Here is a 13959-nt window from a genome sequence, read left to right as displayed (position 1 = left end):
GATGTGGACCCCATTCAACACGTATGGTCTCCACTTAAAGGGCGTCTATGACCTGAATCCGGCTATTGAAAACTACAAGGGATCGAACGTAGGGAGGAAGTTTTATAGTAGACCGACCTTAGAGCAGTTATGGAGGCAAAATATTGGTACACAAAACACTAGGCAATCTTTCTGGTTTGTTTGCATATTTTTATGATTTTTTACCATTTATATTGCATATAAAACATTCAGATCAATATAATATAATGTTTGTATGGACGGGCTTCCTGGCAACCAAGTTATTCAGAGCTCTACGCGGTTTGCAGCAAAAGGTCACTACTGTCTGGCGGGCCACCCTATCAATCCGCAGTGTTTGTCAGGTTGATAATGTTTCAGTCTATTGTCAGAATAAAGCTAGTCTATATTGGGACATCATGTGAAATAGTCAAGTGACGTGGCTGATCCAAAGAAGAGGAGTCAAGACAACAATGAACACAGAGGATATTGGAGCTCTTATAGAATTACACATATAAATCTATCGACCTGTTCGACACTATTAATGCTGGGCCTCATCCATGATCCATTAATTAATAAATAAATACCAAAAAAAGTAAAATATCATGTCCGATCTTAACACCCCCTATTCTAAAGCCCTACGTTACATCTCCCATATGCGCTTCCACCGCCGTTTTCACTATGGCGATCTCACTATCACATACGCGGACATCGGGCGCGCCGGCGACACCACCATATTATTCATGCCGGGGATGTTCGCGTCTCGATATCTCGCTATTCCGATGCATGCGATTGCAGAGAATCTGGGAGTGCGCGTCCTTCTTGTTGATCGGTATTCTCTTCCCACATAGATAGTATTAAGGATTAATTCTGATATAGTGTAGCTTTGGAATGGGCAACTCCACCAACGTGCCTATTGAAAAAAGAGTCTCTGCCTGGTTGGATTTAGTTCCTCGACTACTGGACCATCTTCATATTGATCACGTCGCGTTGGTATCTCATAGTTCGGGGACAATTTATTTGCTAAACACACTATATTATTGTCGGGGAGTACTGCATCCCAAACGACCATATGTTGCTCTCTTTGGTATGTCTCTCTCTTTTAATTTTCAGCGATGACGACTAAGACTACCAATGGAAAATCCAACTATTAGCTCCTTGGGTCAACCCATCCCATTCGCACGTCATATCCATGCAACTAGCACAGTTCCTACCTGCCAAGGCATTCAGCGTATGGAACCGGGTTCCACGATTCATGCTCCTTAAGGCCGCGCCGGTAATGGCGTCCAGCGGGGCTGTGATTGCCAAGGTGTCGGGACTAGTATCTAGCGAAATATTTCGTAGTGAGTCGTGGGTAGAGAAGAATCGACGTCGAATAGAAGAAAAGCACGGGTTGGAATATTCCGTGCAGACGGAGTTGGAACCATTAATATATCAGTTTTTATTTGAGGAGAGCACTGAAGGAGCAAATTTAGAAGCTCTGCAATGTTTACAGAAAGGGCCACCAGGTTCATGGGGGAAGTGTGAGGATTACAGGGAGTTTGTGAGAGAGTTGGTTGAGTTAGAAAGGCGGGGAGGCAGATGCATCAGGGAGAGTGTGAGGGGGAAGTTAGTGGTGCGGGCGTACTTTGCAGAGAGTGATGCTATGATTGGGAAGAGGGGACAGCTATATGTCGAGGAGTGTTGGAAGGGAAAAGTTAATGGCGAGTTCCTTGATGTACTGGATTTCGAGACCAGAACTGTCCTTGGGTCGGATCATGACACTGTCTCTCTGCATACTGAGACCTTAGAGAGGGTGTTTCTGGAATCAGCAGGCCGTTTAGCGGAATAAATGTACTGTATTCTGGTTAGATGTAAAACTGATCGATGCATAATCTAGCAATTCATATCTCCAAAGCAGCCTTGCTTGACGTGATCATACAAGACTTTACTTCGTCCAATAATCATCCCTTCACATAATATGCCTGCCTATGAAATGCAACTGCAAGAAAATGGTACGATGAAGAAAAATATCACTGCAGCGTGGAAACAGTTCTGAACAACAACCACGAAGAAGCAGGGGACGATACGTCGACGTGCAAGGGGTCTATAGAAGAAGACCTACCGGGAGATTGGCGGTGGTACCTGCCAGACTCAGGGCAACAAGGACGCCGATGGCAGAGCATACTGTGGCAATGAGCATCACCAAGGCTGCGACTCTCCACGAACTCAATATAGCGGTGGATACGCCTCCAACTTCAGCTATGGTGACTTTTGAACTCCAATACCACAGCGCGACAGTGTAGATCCGCTGAGTTCCCTAGACGAGACTAGCATGGGACATCCAATCCTTTATATGGAAGGCGCCCTGGCCTCCAAAGTTGAGGGCGAAGAATAACGAACCACTAGACGACGCGGCGGAATAGACACGTTCTGGGCCCATGCTCGACTGAGAGGTGTAAGTCCAGATGGTGACACGCCAATAATGAGGAATGCCATGGGGTATATGTACCAGGGGAGGGTGAGGATGATCACTGACGGGAAGAGGCTGAAAATGAACCTCCGACAGATACAAGAGACACAGTAAGTCACCACGATAACGTACAAGTTAGTTGCTGTTTCACATATCTAGCTGACCAAGTGGGTTGGTTCGGATTCCACAATATGCCACCAATCGGGCATCTGACCTGGACCTCCAATGCGAGAACTGATTCCCAGAGCACCCCTACCGCAGAACTTGACTGCAACCAAACCTAGTGGCTCATGTATAGACGGAATCAGGTAGATCTATCAACCTTTTTCAGAAGAACGTCTGGCCAGGCTCCACCTAATTCTCGACATAATTCACAACACAAACGTTCTCGACGGAGATCCGATGCCCCGGAATATGATGGTACTTTTACAGGGGCAAGACAGTACAGTAGAGTGCTCTGTGTTGACTTTGATTCGGCTCAATCATACAATTTCATATTATGACTGGTACAAGTAGGAATAAATATGTTTGGCTGCATAATTGTATAGAAATGCTAATATTTTGCGCGAGTCTCTGGAAACCATAGCAGAAAGAACAGTTAAATATGTTACATATACAAGGGCCTTGTTTTCCTCTGTGGACCAGAGATGCTGAGAGATACCAATACTTCCATTCAAAGCTCATTTCCTCTCCACGGGTTGCCTCGATTCCAGTTATCTGAATGTGACACGCCGAAAGTGATTCCATGTAACGAAGTTGGGAGTTTTATTAGTTAAGGCCTCGGACGAGCTGCCATTGCCCGTTCCCATTCAAAAAGCCTTCACAATTTTTTTTCATACGTGGCTAAACCAGTAGCACAGGGCTCTGTCTAGTTTAGCTATCTTGAAAACAGCCCGCCCCGCGCTCTGTACGCAACATTCATAGGGTCCTAGCCGGCTCGGAACGCTGTAATGTAACATCAAGTAGTGCTAGTGTTGTATCATTGTCTGTTGAATCGGCGGTTGTATACTCTGTGGGGGTTTTTCTGCCCTCGACAATGAAACTAGAAACCAATCGCCAGTAGGGGACCAGCTTCCTGCAACTCCTGCAGTGGTTAGCAGCTAAATTATATCTGGGCTATAAAATGAGCCGACTGGATGGTCACGCGAGGAAAAAGAAAGCTTACTAGGGCTGTATTTAGCCTCATGACCAATCAGAGCGATATGGGTAATTCAACCCCATTCTATGATGGCCTATTTCTGCTGACTGCTCTGAGCTAATGGGGCTGTATTGTACTTGAGTGACTCATCTGAAGGGCTCAGTAGATTATTCGAGAGATGTATCAATTGGTTTTCATTACCGAGTTGGTGAGACAACGGATTTGAAATGCATGGCAATCAATAAACTTAACTTCCTATCCACAAGATCAGGGCAACCATGGGATGGTAGCTGCAGAGTACTTTCAAAAATAGCGTGATAGAAATTAAGATCGGGGACAGAGTGCGCAGATTGTCACACGGCTGAACCGGAGAGATGGCCCCGGAGTGTTGGTTTTTTGGAGTTTTAAACCTTGCGTATATGAAGGCTCTCTCTTCTCGACCAGATACCTAGTCAATTTTTTTTTAAAAAAAATAAAAAAATAAAAAACAAAGAATGCCGTCAAATATCCCAGTCAGAACATCTATACATGGGAACCCCCATTCTACCGCGAAACAATGCCAGCTATTAACAAGAACAGCATCATTGAAACGGACCGCGCCGATTCGTATCAACATAAAGTTGAATCCACTTACGACAATCCCCCAGAGATCTAGCACAAAGCGCTGGGAAAAGACAATCTCAGCTTCCAATTCGGACTCTTCGATGCTGCCGAATTAGCCGAGGGACCCCAGCCAGGGTTCACAGGCCGGTCTGAGTACCGTCATTTCGACCGTCAGCTGGAGATCGCTGGGCATCCGCAGCCCACCCATTCCAGATACACTCGATCGTTGGCCTGTGGCAATCGAAAGGAAGTGGAGTACTATATCAGTGTCTTGGTACAGAACGAGCTAAATCTGCAAGAGCTACGGTTTCTCCAATCGAATGCTAGTATCAGTTCTCAAAATACAGCGGACAAGACTGTAACCCGTTTGTTGAATACTCGGCCTGCATATACAAGTTTCAGCTGCAAAAGCCTGCGGAGTAGTCGCTAGAGCAGCTTGACAGCTGGTATGGCCCTCTGACAATCGCACAGACGAGACAGTGGCAGAGGGACCTCTTATTGGTCTTTGAATAACGTACCATACAAACAACCTGCGGAGAGAAGAGGGGGAAGAAATTGGTCCAGGGTATAAAACTTGACAGCTCGATACAAGGTTCTGTGATATATACAAGTTTAAAGAAGCTTTTTGTGATCTCGAAATACTATTGAATATTCTGGTTATTTGCCCCTATTTTTCACGTATTTGCCGATTCTCATGACCTACTGTGTCTGACGCAACTGTGTTTCGTCATATCGCGAGTCGGGACAGAATGAGAACCATATCTGCTTGAGGCAGGACAGGGAGTAGCATGCCATCTCTGGCATGCCGTCTCCAATGCTGTCCGGCTTAAATCCAAATTCTGTTAAAGCATTCGGTAAATCCCTTGGTCGCCTGAGACACCGAGACCCTCGAAACATAGTTGCTAAACCTGCTAACCTTGGAGTGGGGATGACGTGAAGAATTTGATGCCTATATATCCGATGCAGCCTCCATTGTGGATATTAAAATGTTGCAAATCGAGGCTCAATTGACCGGACAGAAGACCTTCATAGGGGGAATAGATTCTAGAATTAGATTCATTAGGAAGCAATCTGATTTTCCACTTGTACATAAACCGAGTTTTCAAATGAGAATAAAAAACAATCTTTCTCGGATTTACAATAAATTTAACTAGTCCGCCGTCCGCCCTAGTTCATAAGTCCCCCCAATCTTCCCTGATCATATGTGCCCCTTTCTCTCCTATCATAAAAACAGGACCTTGGATGTTTACGTCGGGTAAGTGAGGAATGATACTACAATCAATTACCCTCAGGCGAGAAGTATTGTAAAGTCGTAATCTCGGATCAACTACACCACCATCCTCAAATGGCAGCATTCGATTAGTTCCAGAGGCGTGCCAATTTGGAATAGTATTTGCTTTGATATACTTAAAGATGGCCTCGTCGTCTGCATCATCAACCGAAGGCCCCGGACTAACTTCTCCGTTATTAGGGCCAACAGTGAATCGAGCGAGCTCTGGGTGAGCTAATATCTTTCGTAAATATTTAAATGATTCAATCGCAATTATGCGATCAGCTTCATGGCTATAATACTTTGACTCTTTATCAGTTAAATTTGACCAGTGGGGAACTGTACACGTACATTTGGATTAATATCCGGAGGGTCACTCATTGAGCTTGATTTTAGAGCTACATTACCTCGGGATAAAGCTACAAGGCTAGATGCGGTCAACGAAATGTAAGATCTGCTAGTCTGGGGCGTATGAAATGGTGTTGGTCCGCTAGGATAGAAGATCGATTCATACAGGTACTCCACATGTGATTGATTCTGTAGACCCTGTTCAATCACGTCGTAGGCGCCTATGGACGCAAGTTCATTTTCGGATAGCTTTTGAAACCCGTTGGTGATTCCAGATGGTGCTGCGTAGGGGCCAGTAAGGTTGCTGTAAAATTGAGCCTGCGCCTCTGCAAGTGTTGAGAATACGGACGTCATCTGCGATGTTGAGTATTGCGGCTGGACAGTTGCCATTATACTAAAGACAGAGTGATCATTTAGGCTGAGTCAAGGAGTCAGCATCAAGGTCTCTTTGAGTGTAAATTTTACGTATTCACTCACTGCTGCCCAACATTTTCATTGACTACCACGGGGTCAATTCCAAATTTTGCCATCTCTGCGGAAGGACCTATGCCCTGGGCCCGGTTAGAAACCGTACATACCAAGGAATTTGGTTAACAATACAGATACTATCAATAGCTGAGGTGAGTGGACAGCGCCCATGCTGACTATAACTTCTTTTCTTGCCGTAACAGAACGAATCAAGCTCGTCCTCTGATCAATGTAAATTACCCCTCTCGCAATGGCATCATCTATAACAATCTTTGTGACACTTGCATAGTAGATGACATTGAGATTCGAGCGATTTGCGGCCTTTTTATAGAAGCCATCGTAACTTGAGCTGCGTCTATATCTGTTATCCAGACTGGCTGTTCCTTGCCTGATTCCGGTGCCATTTCCGGTATTCAATTCATTAACGATGGGTATGTTTGCCGCTTCACAGGCACGAATGAAGGCTACACTTGTTTCTGGTACGAATCCCTGGAATCCGATCTCCAGAGGTCCGTCTGAATAGGCGCCGGGATCCCAGGTTTGGAAACTTTGATCAACTGGACTCTCTGGTCTTGGTGGATTAAAGTGAGTACTCTACTTTGAGTTAGAAACCTTGAGTGCTAGCCTATATGCATGACTTTCCTTGACGAAGAAAGGGTATATATCTGTCCAACCCCATCCTGGATTTCCAAGTGTAACCCAACGGTCATAGATACTGGCACTACCCCGCGCATAATATAAGCCATTCGTGACGCTGCTTCCACCAAGGGCTTTTCCACCTGGTTTACTTTCAGTGGTACTGAAAGGGCAAAAGACAAGAAAAAGAAAAAGAAAAAAGAGGAAAGGAGAGGAGGAAAGGTATGGCGACTGAATCATGGGTTCTCTAATGTTCATAATAAAGAAAGGGGAAGGCATGAAGGCATACGGTGATATGGCAGAATGCGTCCGTCCATTTTCTCCTGCGGTACTGTGAAAAAGTTCCAATCAATTGCAGTTCCTTAATTTTCTAGTTAGCAATTAAGGCTTAATCATGAGGGTGTTTTAACGTACCACCTAAAAATTGATTACCGCCCGGTGCTTCATATGCAGCTACAACAGACGGCTCCGGTCCTGCTTCCAGAACAAGGATTCGTTGGTTTCCAGACTCTGATAGGCGATTGGCCAAAACCAAGCCTGCTGTGCCCCCTAGATATTGGTCAGTTTGGCATGCATAGAAATAGAAATGAGTACTACCTCCACAGATGATAAAATCATATTCATCTTCAGCTGATTGATTTTTGCTACCTTCAGTATGAATTGCATGAACTGCAAGAAAGGTCATGGACAGGATGTAACAAGTGAGAAGTGCTATGTTTGCATGCCACATATTTAGCAACCAATGTCTACTGACTCTTCCAAAACTGTTGCATAAATAATATATAGACTCTATGATTCCTGTGATGGAATGTGATATATATTTTTATTTTGGCATATACAATAATATGTAGTCCAGCAATCATTGGTAGGGAACAAATGGCCCGTTTTGGTTACGTCTTCATTGATGTCAGTATGATATAAGACCATGTCGGTCGGCCCCCCAGGTTTTAATGCTCCCCACACCATGGAGGCTACAATCTGAGGCCATTTTAGTACGAGACCCTTATTCTAACTTTTGGAGCTTGTCATGCATAGCTTCCAGGCATTATGGCATTACGTTAGCAAAAGCTAACCCGTACGGGTCTCGGTAACTATACGACACTAATTCAAATGCTTAATCCATACAGTAATCAAGCTGGCAATCCTAGTAAGACGTGCGAAGACATTGAAGTGGTAATTACTCGCAAACAATGAAGACTTCATTGTCGTTTGTTGCACAACTCCAGCAAGACTATTTCAGTAAAGAGGCTTGTTTCCTAGACAACCAAGAACTTTGTAACCTTATCTTGTTTCTCCAACATACGCAGGCATACCTTGTCCTGAAGTATGCTGTCAAGCATGCCGACCTTGCTCTCATTCAAAGAGTCGTTGCGCGTTCTTGCATTCTATTTCACGGTACTGGTCAACACAGATATGCATACGAAATATTATACTTTCAATGACTGCTATCCTCTGGCGCGTCCAGTACTTCAGTGATCGATATTGGCAAATAGTCTTGTCAACTTTCGTGGACGACCTGATAGCTGGCTAGAGACAGATCGCATGATGGAGGTATATACTGAAGATATAAAGACGATTATTAAGGCTAGACGTAGTCCTTCAGCTGATCTTGAGGCCCTCTTCCAGTACTGCTCTCTGAATCTGTCTTTTTTCCGTTCTCTTAATCTGCGTATTTGGTAGTCCTTTGGAATATGATACAATTCAGTCCATACCACGAAGTTAGCGACGTTTTATATCACGGCACTAGCAGAACAGCTTGTGCGCAATGGTTCAATAACATACAAGGCCGGGCAGACAAGTCGAATTTGCTGCTCCTGATCTCATTAAAAAGGTGTTGATGAAACTTGGTGAAGTTGAGAGTTTAATCTCAAGGAGGTTCAGAAGGACGTCCTCTCAGGACCTTACCTAAGAGACATTAGTGCTCTAACAAATGATCCGTCTGTAAATATCTTCGCACCTGACGACTAGCATACACCTCATGTCAAACCCTCTTCCTCTAATTGTCTTTTTGGTTATGGTCGTCCTTTAGAATGGTAGCTTGGATATTTGGATCTAAGTCTCTGAGCGCGGCATTCGCTTGTCGCCTTTCACTCCTTCCTCTTCTTCCTATTGCCTGCTACCTGAGGTTGCTGCTCTATACCTTATCCGCGATATGGTTACGTCTCTCAGGGCTTGTAGGGTGACTATGCTCACTGTAACCTTCGCGATAGCACTTGATTCGTAAGGGGAGGCCTGGGTCGGTGTACTTGGTCTCACGAAACAGAACTACTAGATTATTGTCTTACGGATCTGATAGCATAATGATATATAAAATTCTTGCCTATATCCCTTAACTGCACGAGCATACATAGAAATACTATGGGTAAATCTCCATGCATAATATAAAAGGTGGGGGTCTCTTCTAATAACCCTACTTTCTCTTCTCAGTGCTGGGGTATCTTTTACACCAACACTGGCTCTTCTTTCTAATTTCCAATACTCAGCTGATATCAAATCATAAACTAGTCTACATCCACTATACAATATACTATACCATACAGTAAAGACCATTACTTTTGATAAGTCTCTTCTTGTCTTACTGGTAGAAGTGAACTATTAGTGACCTATAATGTAGAGTGCTTTGAGCTCAGTAATAGAAATTATTCAGTAATTAAGATATACTTCACTTGACTTTATTCTTTCATCTAATGCTATCCACTCATTATACAAACCACTGCAGTGGGACAATAAGGAAGAGAATACTACATCCAATTCAAGGTAACATTAAGTATATTACAGTGACTTGTAACATCACCGTAGGCAAATATAACAGACCACTCATTCTTCCGGTAAGTACTATCTTTAATTAACTGGCAGTTCATTTTCAGCTCACTTTCCGCTCAGAAAGTACATAGGTATCACGTGCTCTCGTGACACCAGCAACGCGATCTTATCGCGATCCGATCTTTACCGCGTCCTTCCAAACCCCTCACATTCTCCTTTCAAACGGACAGTATCCCACATATCAATACAACTGGTCATACAAACTGTACTGCAGATGCCGCGCACATATGGCAAAGCGAAACAAACCCGACTATCCTTCGCTCCGATAGCCTTGCCGTCCGATGACAACGATCTGGAACTGGACGAGGAGATGCGGCATCAAGCTACCCTACGTTATGGGCACCCCTCAAAGCCAACCCGGACTACTCAACCTAAATCTGGCAGAGCAGCAGACAGGGAAACATCACTTAAGCCCTTCGTGGTGACCAAGTCCGCACTGGAGGAGAATACTTTGTCTGCAGAGCTGAAAGACACCTCTCGAAAATCCCGGCGCAAGAAAGAAGAGAAGAAGGATAAGGACAGGAAAAGAAAGAAGGAAGAGAACACAGGGAAGAAGAAGAGTAAGAAAGATAAAATGGAAAAGAAGAAGAAGAATCGTATGTATGCCACGCTATACTTTGTGCTGTCAGTTGCTAACTCGTCGACCATAAACAGGCACCTCTCCGCCTCCGCCAACTCCCGAAACCCTAAATCAAGAGATTGCAGCTGTGGCCGATGAGAGTAGCGAAAGCGAGATGGATATTCAATCTAGTGTGCGCAAGAATGCGACACGTCGAGCTTTGAAACGGAAAAGATCGCCTAATCCAGATGAATCAAATCATCCGTCCCCAGAGATCTCAGCCCCCGCTGCCTCAGAGGAAAGTGACGAAGAAGACGTTATATCGCGACCTCGTAGGAAATTGAGAAGAGGAACAGCCCCTCCAAAGACTATAGTTCTCGACGATAGCTCAGAAGAGTCGGAAAGTCCAATCCCCTCATCTCCTGTAAAACGACTACGTCACAAAACAAGTCCCGTGATACCTCAAACTCCGCGGCGAAATTTAGATCAAGATGAACTTGATCTCCAGGAAGATCTTCAAGATCTTCAAGACTCCGGTATGTCTGGTATTCTCTCTAAAGCCACTATGTTTATATGACTAACTTTTCGAAGTGGTCAGGGAAACGCGGACTCGAGGACGGCTAGCGAATTCGGCCCGGGCCCAGCGACAAATACATTTGGATAGATTGCGTCGTCGTAGGGCCAAAGAGAAACAAGACGAAGATGATGATGTACAATCGGGGTCAGAGTCTGCCCAGTTAGAATCCGCAGAGGAGAGTTCTGATGAAGCGGATAGCGACGGTGAAAGTGCCATCAAACAGCCCCGATTCCATTTAATGAGGGAGGAAAGTGACGTTGAGTCTAGCATTGCAAGTGATGAGGATTTGGATCGTTATGAAAAGGACTTTGTGCTCGAAGACGAAAACGACAGACTTGGCGTGCCCGTGGGTATGGAAGACATGCCTATTGAATTTTCTCGGCATTCGTATAAACAGCTCAAGGATTATTTCCAGGATGCTGTGGAGTGGATGGTATTCAACCAGCTCAATCCTTCGTTTCCTCGGTCGAGTCCCATATACAGAGTCGCTTTCGAAAAGTTGGAAGTCGAAGTTCAGGGGCGCACCGGATCTCAACTCCTTTCCTCGGTATGGAATACCAATTTCCGCAGGGCACTCCTGGCACGTCCGTATGTAGAGGAAACAGCCTATCCTACAGCCGAGAATCATCCATGTGATGCATGCAATCGATCTGGCCACCCGGCATCGTTCGATATAAAAATTTACGGAAAACCCTATTCATTCGAAACTCTTGAGCCGCTTGCAAACGAAGATAGTGATGAGGAGCAATCAGCAGAGGATGACCTCGAAAGGGATCGGGATGGCCATATTTTGCCTGATGAAGATATAAGATACTACCTAGGAAGGTATGAAATCCTACCGTCAGTGCTTCTGCATGAATTGCATTATTGATCTGTCTTTAGACATTGCAAGAATAAAGCTACAATGGCCCACACGCTAACACACTGGCGATTCCATCTCAATGAATGGGTCGTCGACCACCTTCAGCGCATGGGCTATTTGTCTGATGAAAATATCCTTGAACGCAGCCACTGGCGCCAGAGACGGAAGGAGAAATATGCCGCCGAGGCAGTAGGTACGATGATTGAAACCGGCGAAGTCAAGAAACTCTGGCATGACTTCCATGTGACATTGAGAACAGCCAGAGAATCCACGGTAGGTCTACTACTTTCGATGATCTGGTGCCAATACTGACGTTCTCTAGACACTCGGATAACCTATTGAATCTTTTTTGTGATACCCATCTCATTTGTTTCATGTTCATATTTCAGACGTTTTTTGCACATACCTGTTAGCTAGGGGGACTATGTGAATAACATACCTAGCTCCTTTGAACTATTTGCAACACATATCTACAAGACCCAACTTCAAATCTTTCCAAACACAACCCGTACAAAACACATTCAATGCTTCCACAGTCTCAACGTCTCCAAAGTTTCCCATTTAGCCATAAAATGAACCATAGCCTCTACATTTGAATGTAGATGGCCATGAATAACAACAGTGGTTAATAGAGCACTCAGGATAGGAATATGTAGCTACACTAGAATAATTCACGTTCATATTCCATTATCTAGAAAAGGAGTCGATCAAAGTAGCAATGGACATGACGAAACGAACCAGGACAAAAAAGAAAAGCAAATGAAATATAAACCCAGTTATACAAATACAGATACAGCCAATGCCCGAGATCCAGCACTCCAGACCAAAAGGCATGAGGGAAGAAAAAATAGTCGAAGAGACCAAAGGCTCCGAAATTAACAGGTGGACGAATACCACGTCCATAACCATCAGAACTGAACCTCTGATATCACCTTAAAGTAAAATCCCACCCATGTTTCTTGTACATCCATTTTGTGTTCCAACCCAGAAATGCACACATTTTATCATGGTCATGGTCGTATAATGTTTTTTTGTTTGGTGAACCACAATTTATTCCGTACTACAGAGCCGACATTGATTTCCGCCCCAGGCAGACGGTCATGTACGGTATATCACGAAACAGCAAGCTTCGGACAGAGACAAGGTAATGGTCATTGTCATGGTTGATTCTTTCCACCTGTTGTGGTCTTCACCTTTGGCGGTAGGATTTATTTACAAGGAAGGTTGAGCCGTCTTCTCATCCGAAGAAGCACCTGGCGTGAGCATCTGCAAAAACATTTATCAGTACTACGTCACAATTCACCTGATTGAAATAAAAAAAAAAAAAAAAAAAAAAAAAAAAAAAAAAAAAAAAAAAAAAAAAAAAACCAATGGAAGTAAGGCAAGTGGAAGGCAAAGCGACGCATTTTCAGCTTCTTGGCGTGCAATCCGGATGACGGAAGAATTTTCACATCTGCGCGATTCACCGGACGGGAGATCAAAAACAACAGAAAACAATGGCAATAAAATAGGTAGAACCCAAAACACCAACGCTATGCAAATAAAAGAAAACGCCGTCTATTCACATACCTCGTTGGCACCCTTAATCATACCCTGCTCACGCTCCATCTGGATATACTGCTCCTCCTCGGCATAGGCAAGGGCCCATGGAACACCCAGAAGGAAAGCGCTGGTGCTGATGATCCACAACGCCTTGCCGCTGAAGGCAATGCTGGACTTTGTAAACGAGGTAACGGAGGAAACAGTACTGGAGACGTGGCGACGGGTAGAAGGGGGAATCATATCTTTCAAGGCCGACAAACGTTCGTACAGGCCCTCGCTCTCGAATTCGTCAAGGTCGGAATCGTTCGAAATTTCGGACTCTGCAGTTTAGAATTAGTGTTAGATTTTTTTCGCCATGCTGGATATAGCTTGGTGGTCGGTGTTGGGTGGGTTGAAATGAAAGAAATATCGCGAAGGGACAGGGTTGAGCCTGAGTCGCCTGCAATAATGATGATCGATTGCTCTGGGACAATTCATTCGATGCAAAATGCCAGAGTACTAACCGGTATCAGTGTAGTCGTCCTCGTCGTCCTCGGCCAAAAGGACATTGTGCTTGCTGGATTGGGGCTTTTCCTGAGCAAAGTGCTCATCCTCGACTTCGGTGAGCTTGACCATTGTGACGTGAAATTTAAAGGACGTGAAGACCGGCGGGAAATGGGTCGTGCGGCAAAGGTCGTGGATGGAAGA

The 13959-nt window shown here is 44.6% G+C and overlaps 5 protein-coding genes across 5 annotated transcripts; 2 read left to right on the top strand and 3 right to left on the bottom strand.

Annotated features, from left to right (window-relative positions):
• Positions 1–599: 599 nt before the first annotated feature.
• ATNIH1004_000833 (alpha/beta fold hydrolase) lies at positions 600–1825 on the top strand (the record flags this gene model as incomplete). The annotated part of the gene is made up of 3 exons (XM_033565538.1): positions 600–826; positions 879–1081; positions 1149–1825. 3 exons carry the CDS (start codon positions 600–602, stop codon positions 1823–1825), a joined length of 1107 nt encoding a protein of 368 aa, XP_033431295.1.
• Positions 1826–2080: 255 nt separating this feature from the next.
• Positions 2081–2472, bottom strand: ATNIH1004_000832 (uncharacterized protein; the record flags this gene model as incomplete). The annotated part of the gene is made up of 2 exons (XM_033565537.1): positions 2081–2293; positions 2377–2472. 2 exons carry the CDS (start codon positions 2470–2472, stop codon positions 2081–2083), a joined length of 309 nt encoding a protein of 102 aa, XP_033431294.1.
• Positions 2473–5359: 2887 nt separating this feature from the next.
• On the bottom strand, positions 5360–6335 carry ATNIH1004_000831 (uncharacterized protein; the record flags this gene model as incomplete). The annotated part of the gene is made up of 3 exons (XM_033565536.1): positions 5360–5758; positions 5809–6223; positions 6283–6335. The coding sequence occupies 3 exons, from the start codon at positions 6333–6335 to the stop codon at positions 5360–5362; spliced, it is 867 nt and encodes a 288-aa protein (XP_033431293.1).
• Positions 6336–9946: 3611 nt separating this feature from the next.
• Positions 9947–12064, top strand: ATNIH1004_000830 (uncharacterized protein; the record flags this gene model as incomplete). Its single annotated transcript, XM_033565535.1, has 5 exons — positions 9947–10292; positions 10387–10827; positions 10883–11693; positions 11751–12003; positions 12053–12064. The coding sequence occupies 5 exons, from the start codon at positions 9947–9949 to the stop codon at positions 12062–12064; spliced, it is 1863 nt and encodes a 620-aa protein (XP_033431292.1).
• An 878-nt stretch (positions 12065–12942) lies between these two features.
• Positions 12943–13887, bottom strand: TOM22 (mitochondrial import receptor subunit TOM22; the record flags this gene model as incomplete). The annotated part of the gene is made up of 3 exons (XM_033565534.1): positions 12943–12996; positions 13300–13592; positions 13776–13887. 3 exons carry the CDS (start codon positions 13885–13887, stop codon positions 12943–12945), a joined length of 459 nt encoding a protein of 152 aa, XP_033431291.1.
• Between the last annotated feature and the right edge of the window lie 72 nt (positions 13888–13959).

This window comes from Aspergillus tanneri (assembly GCF_003426965.1).
Source record: "Aspergillus tanneri strain NIH1004 chromosome Unknown AapTan_2_pilon_pilon_pilon, whole genome shotgun sequence".
Classification (NCBI taxonomy): Eukaryota; Fungi; Ascomycota; class Eurotiomycetes; order Eurotiales; family Aspergillaceae; genus Aspergillus; species Aspergillus tanneri.
The sequence above is the reverse complement of the archived record's forward strand: the minus strand, read 5'-3'. Positions and strand labels throughout refer to the sequence as shown.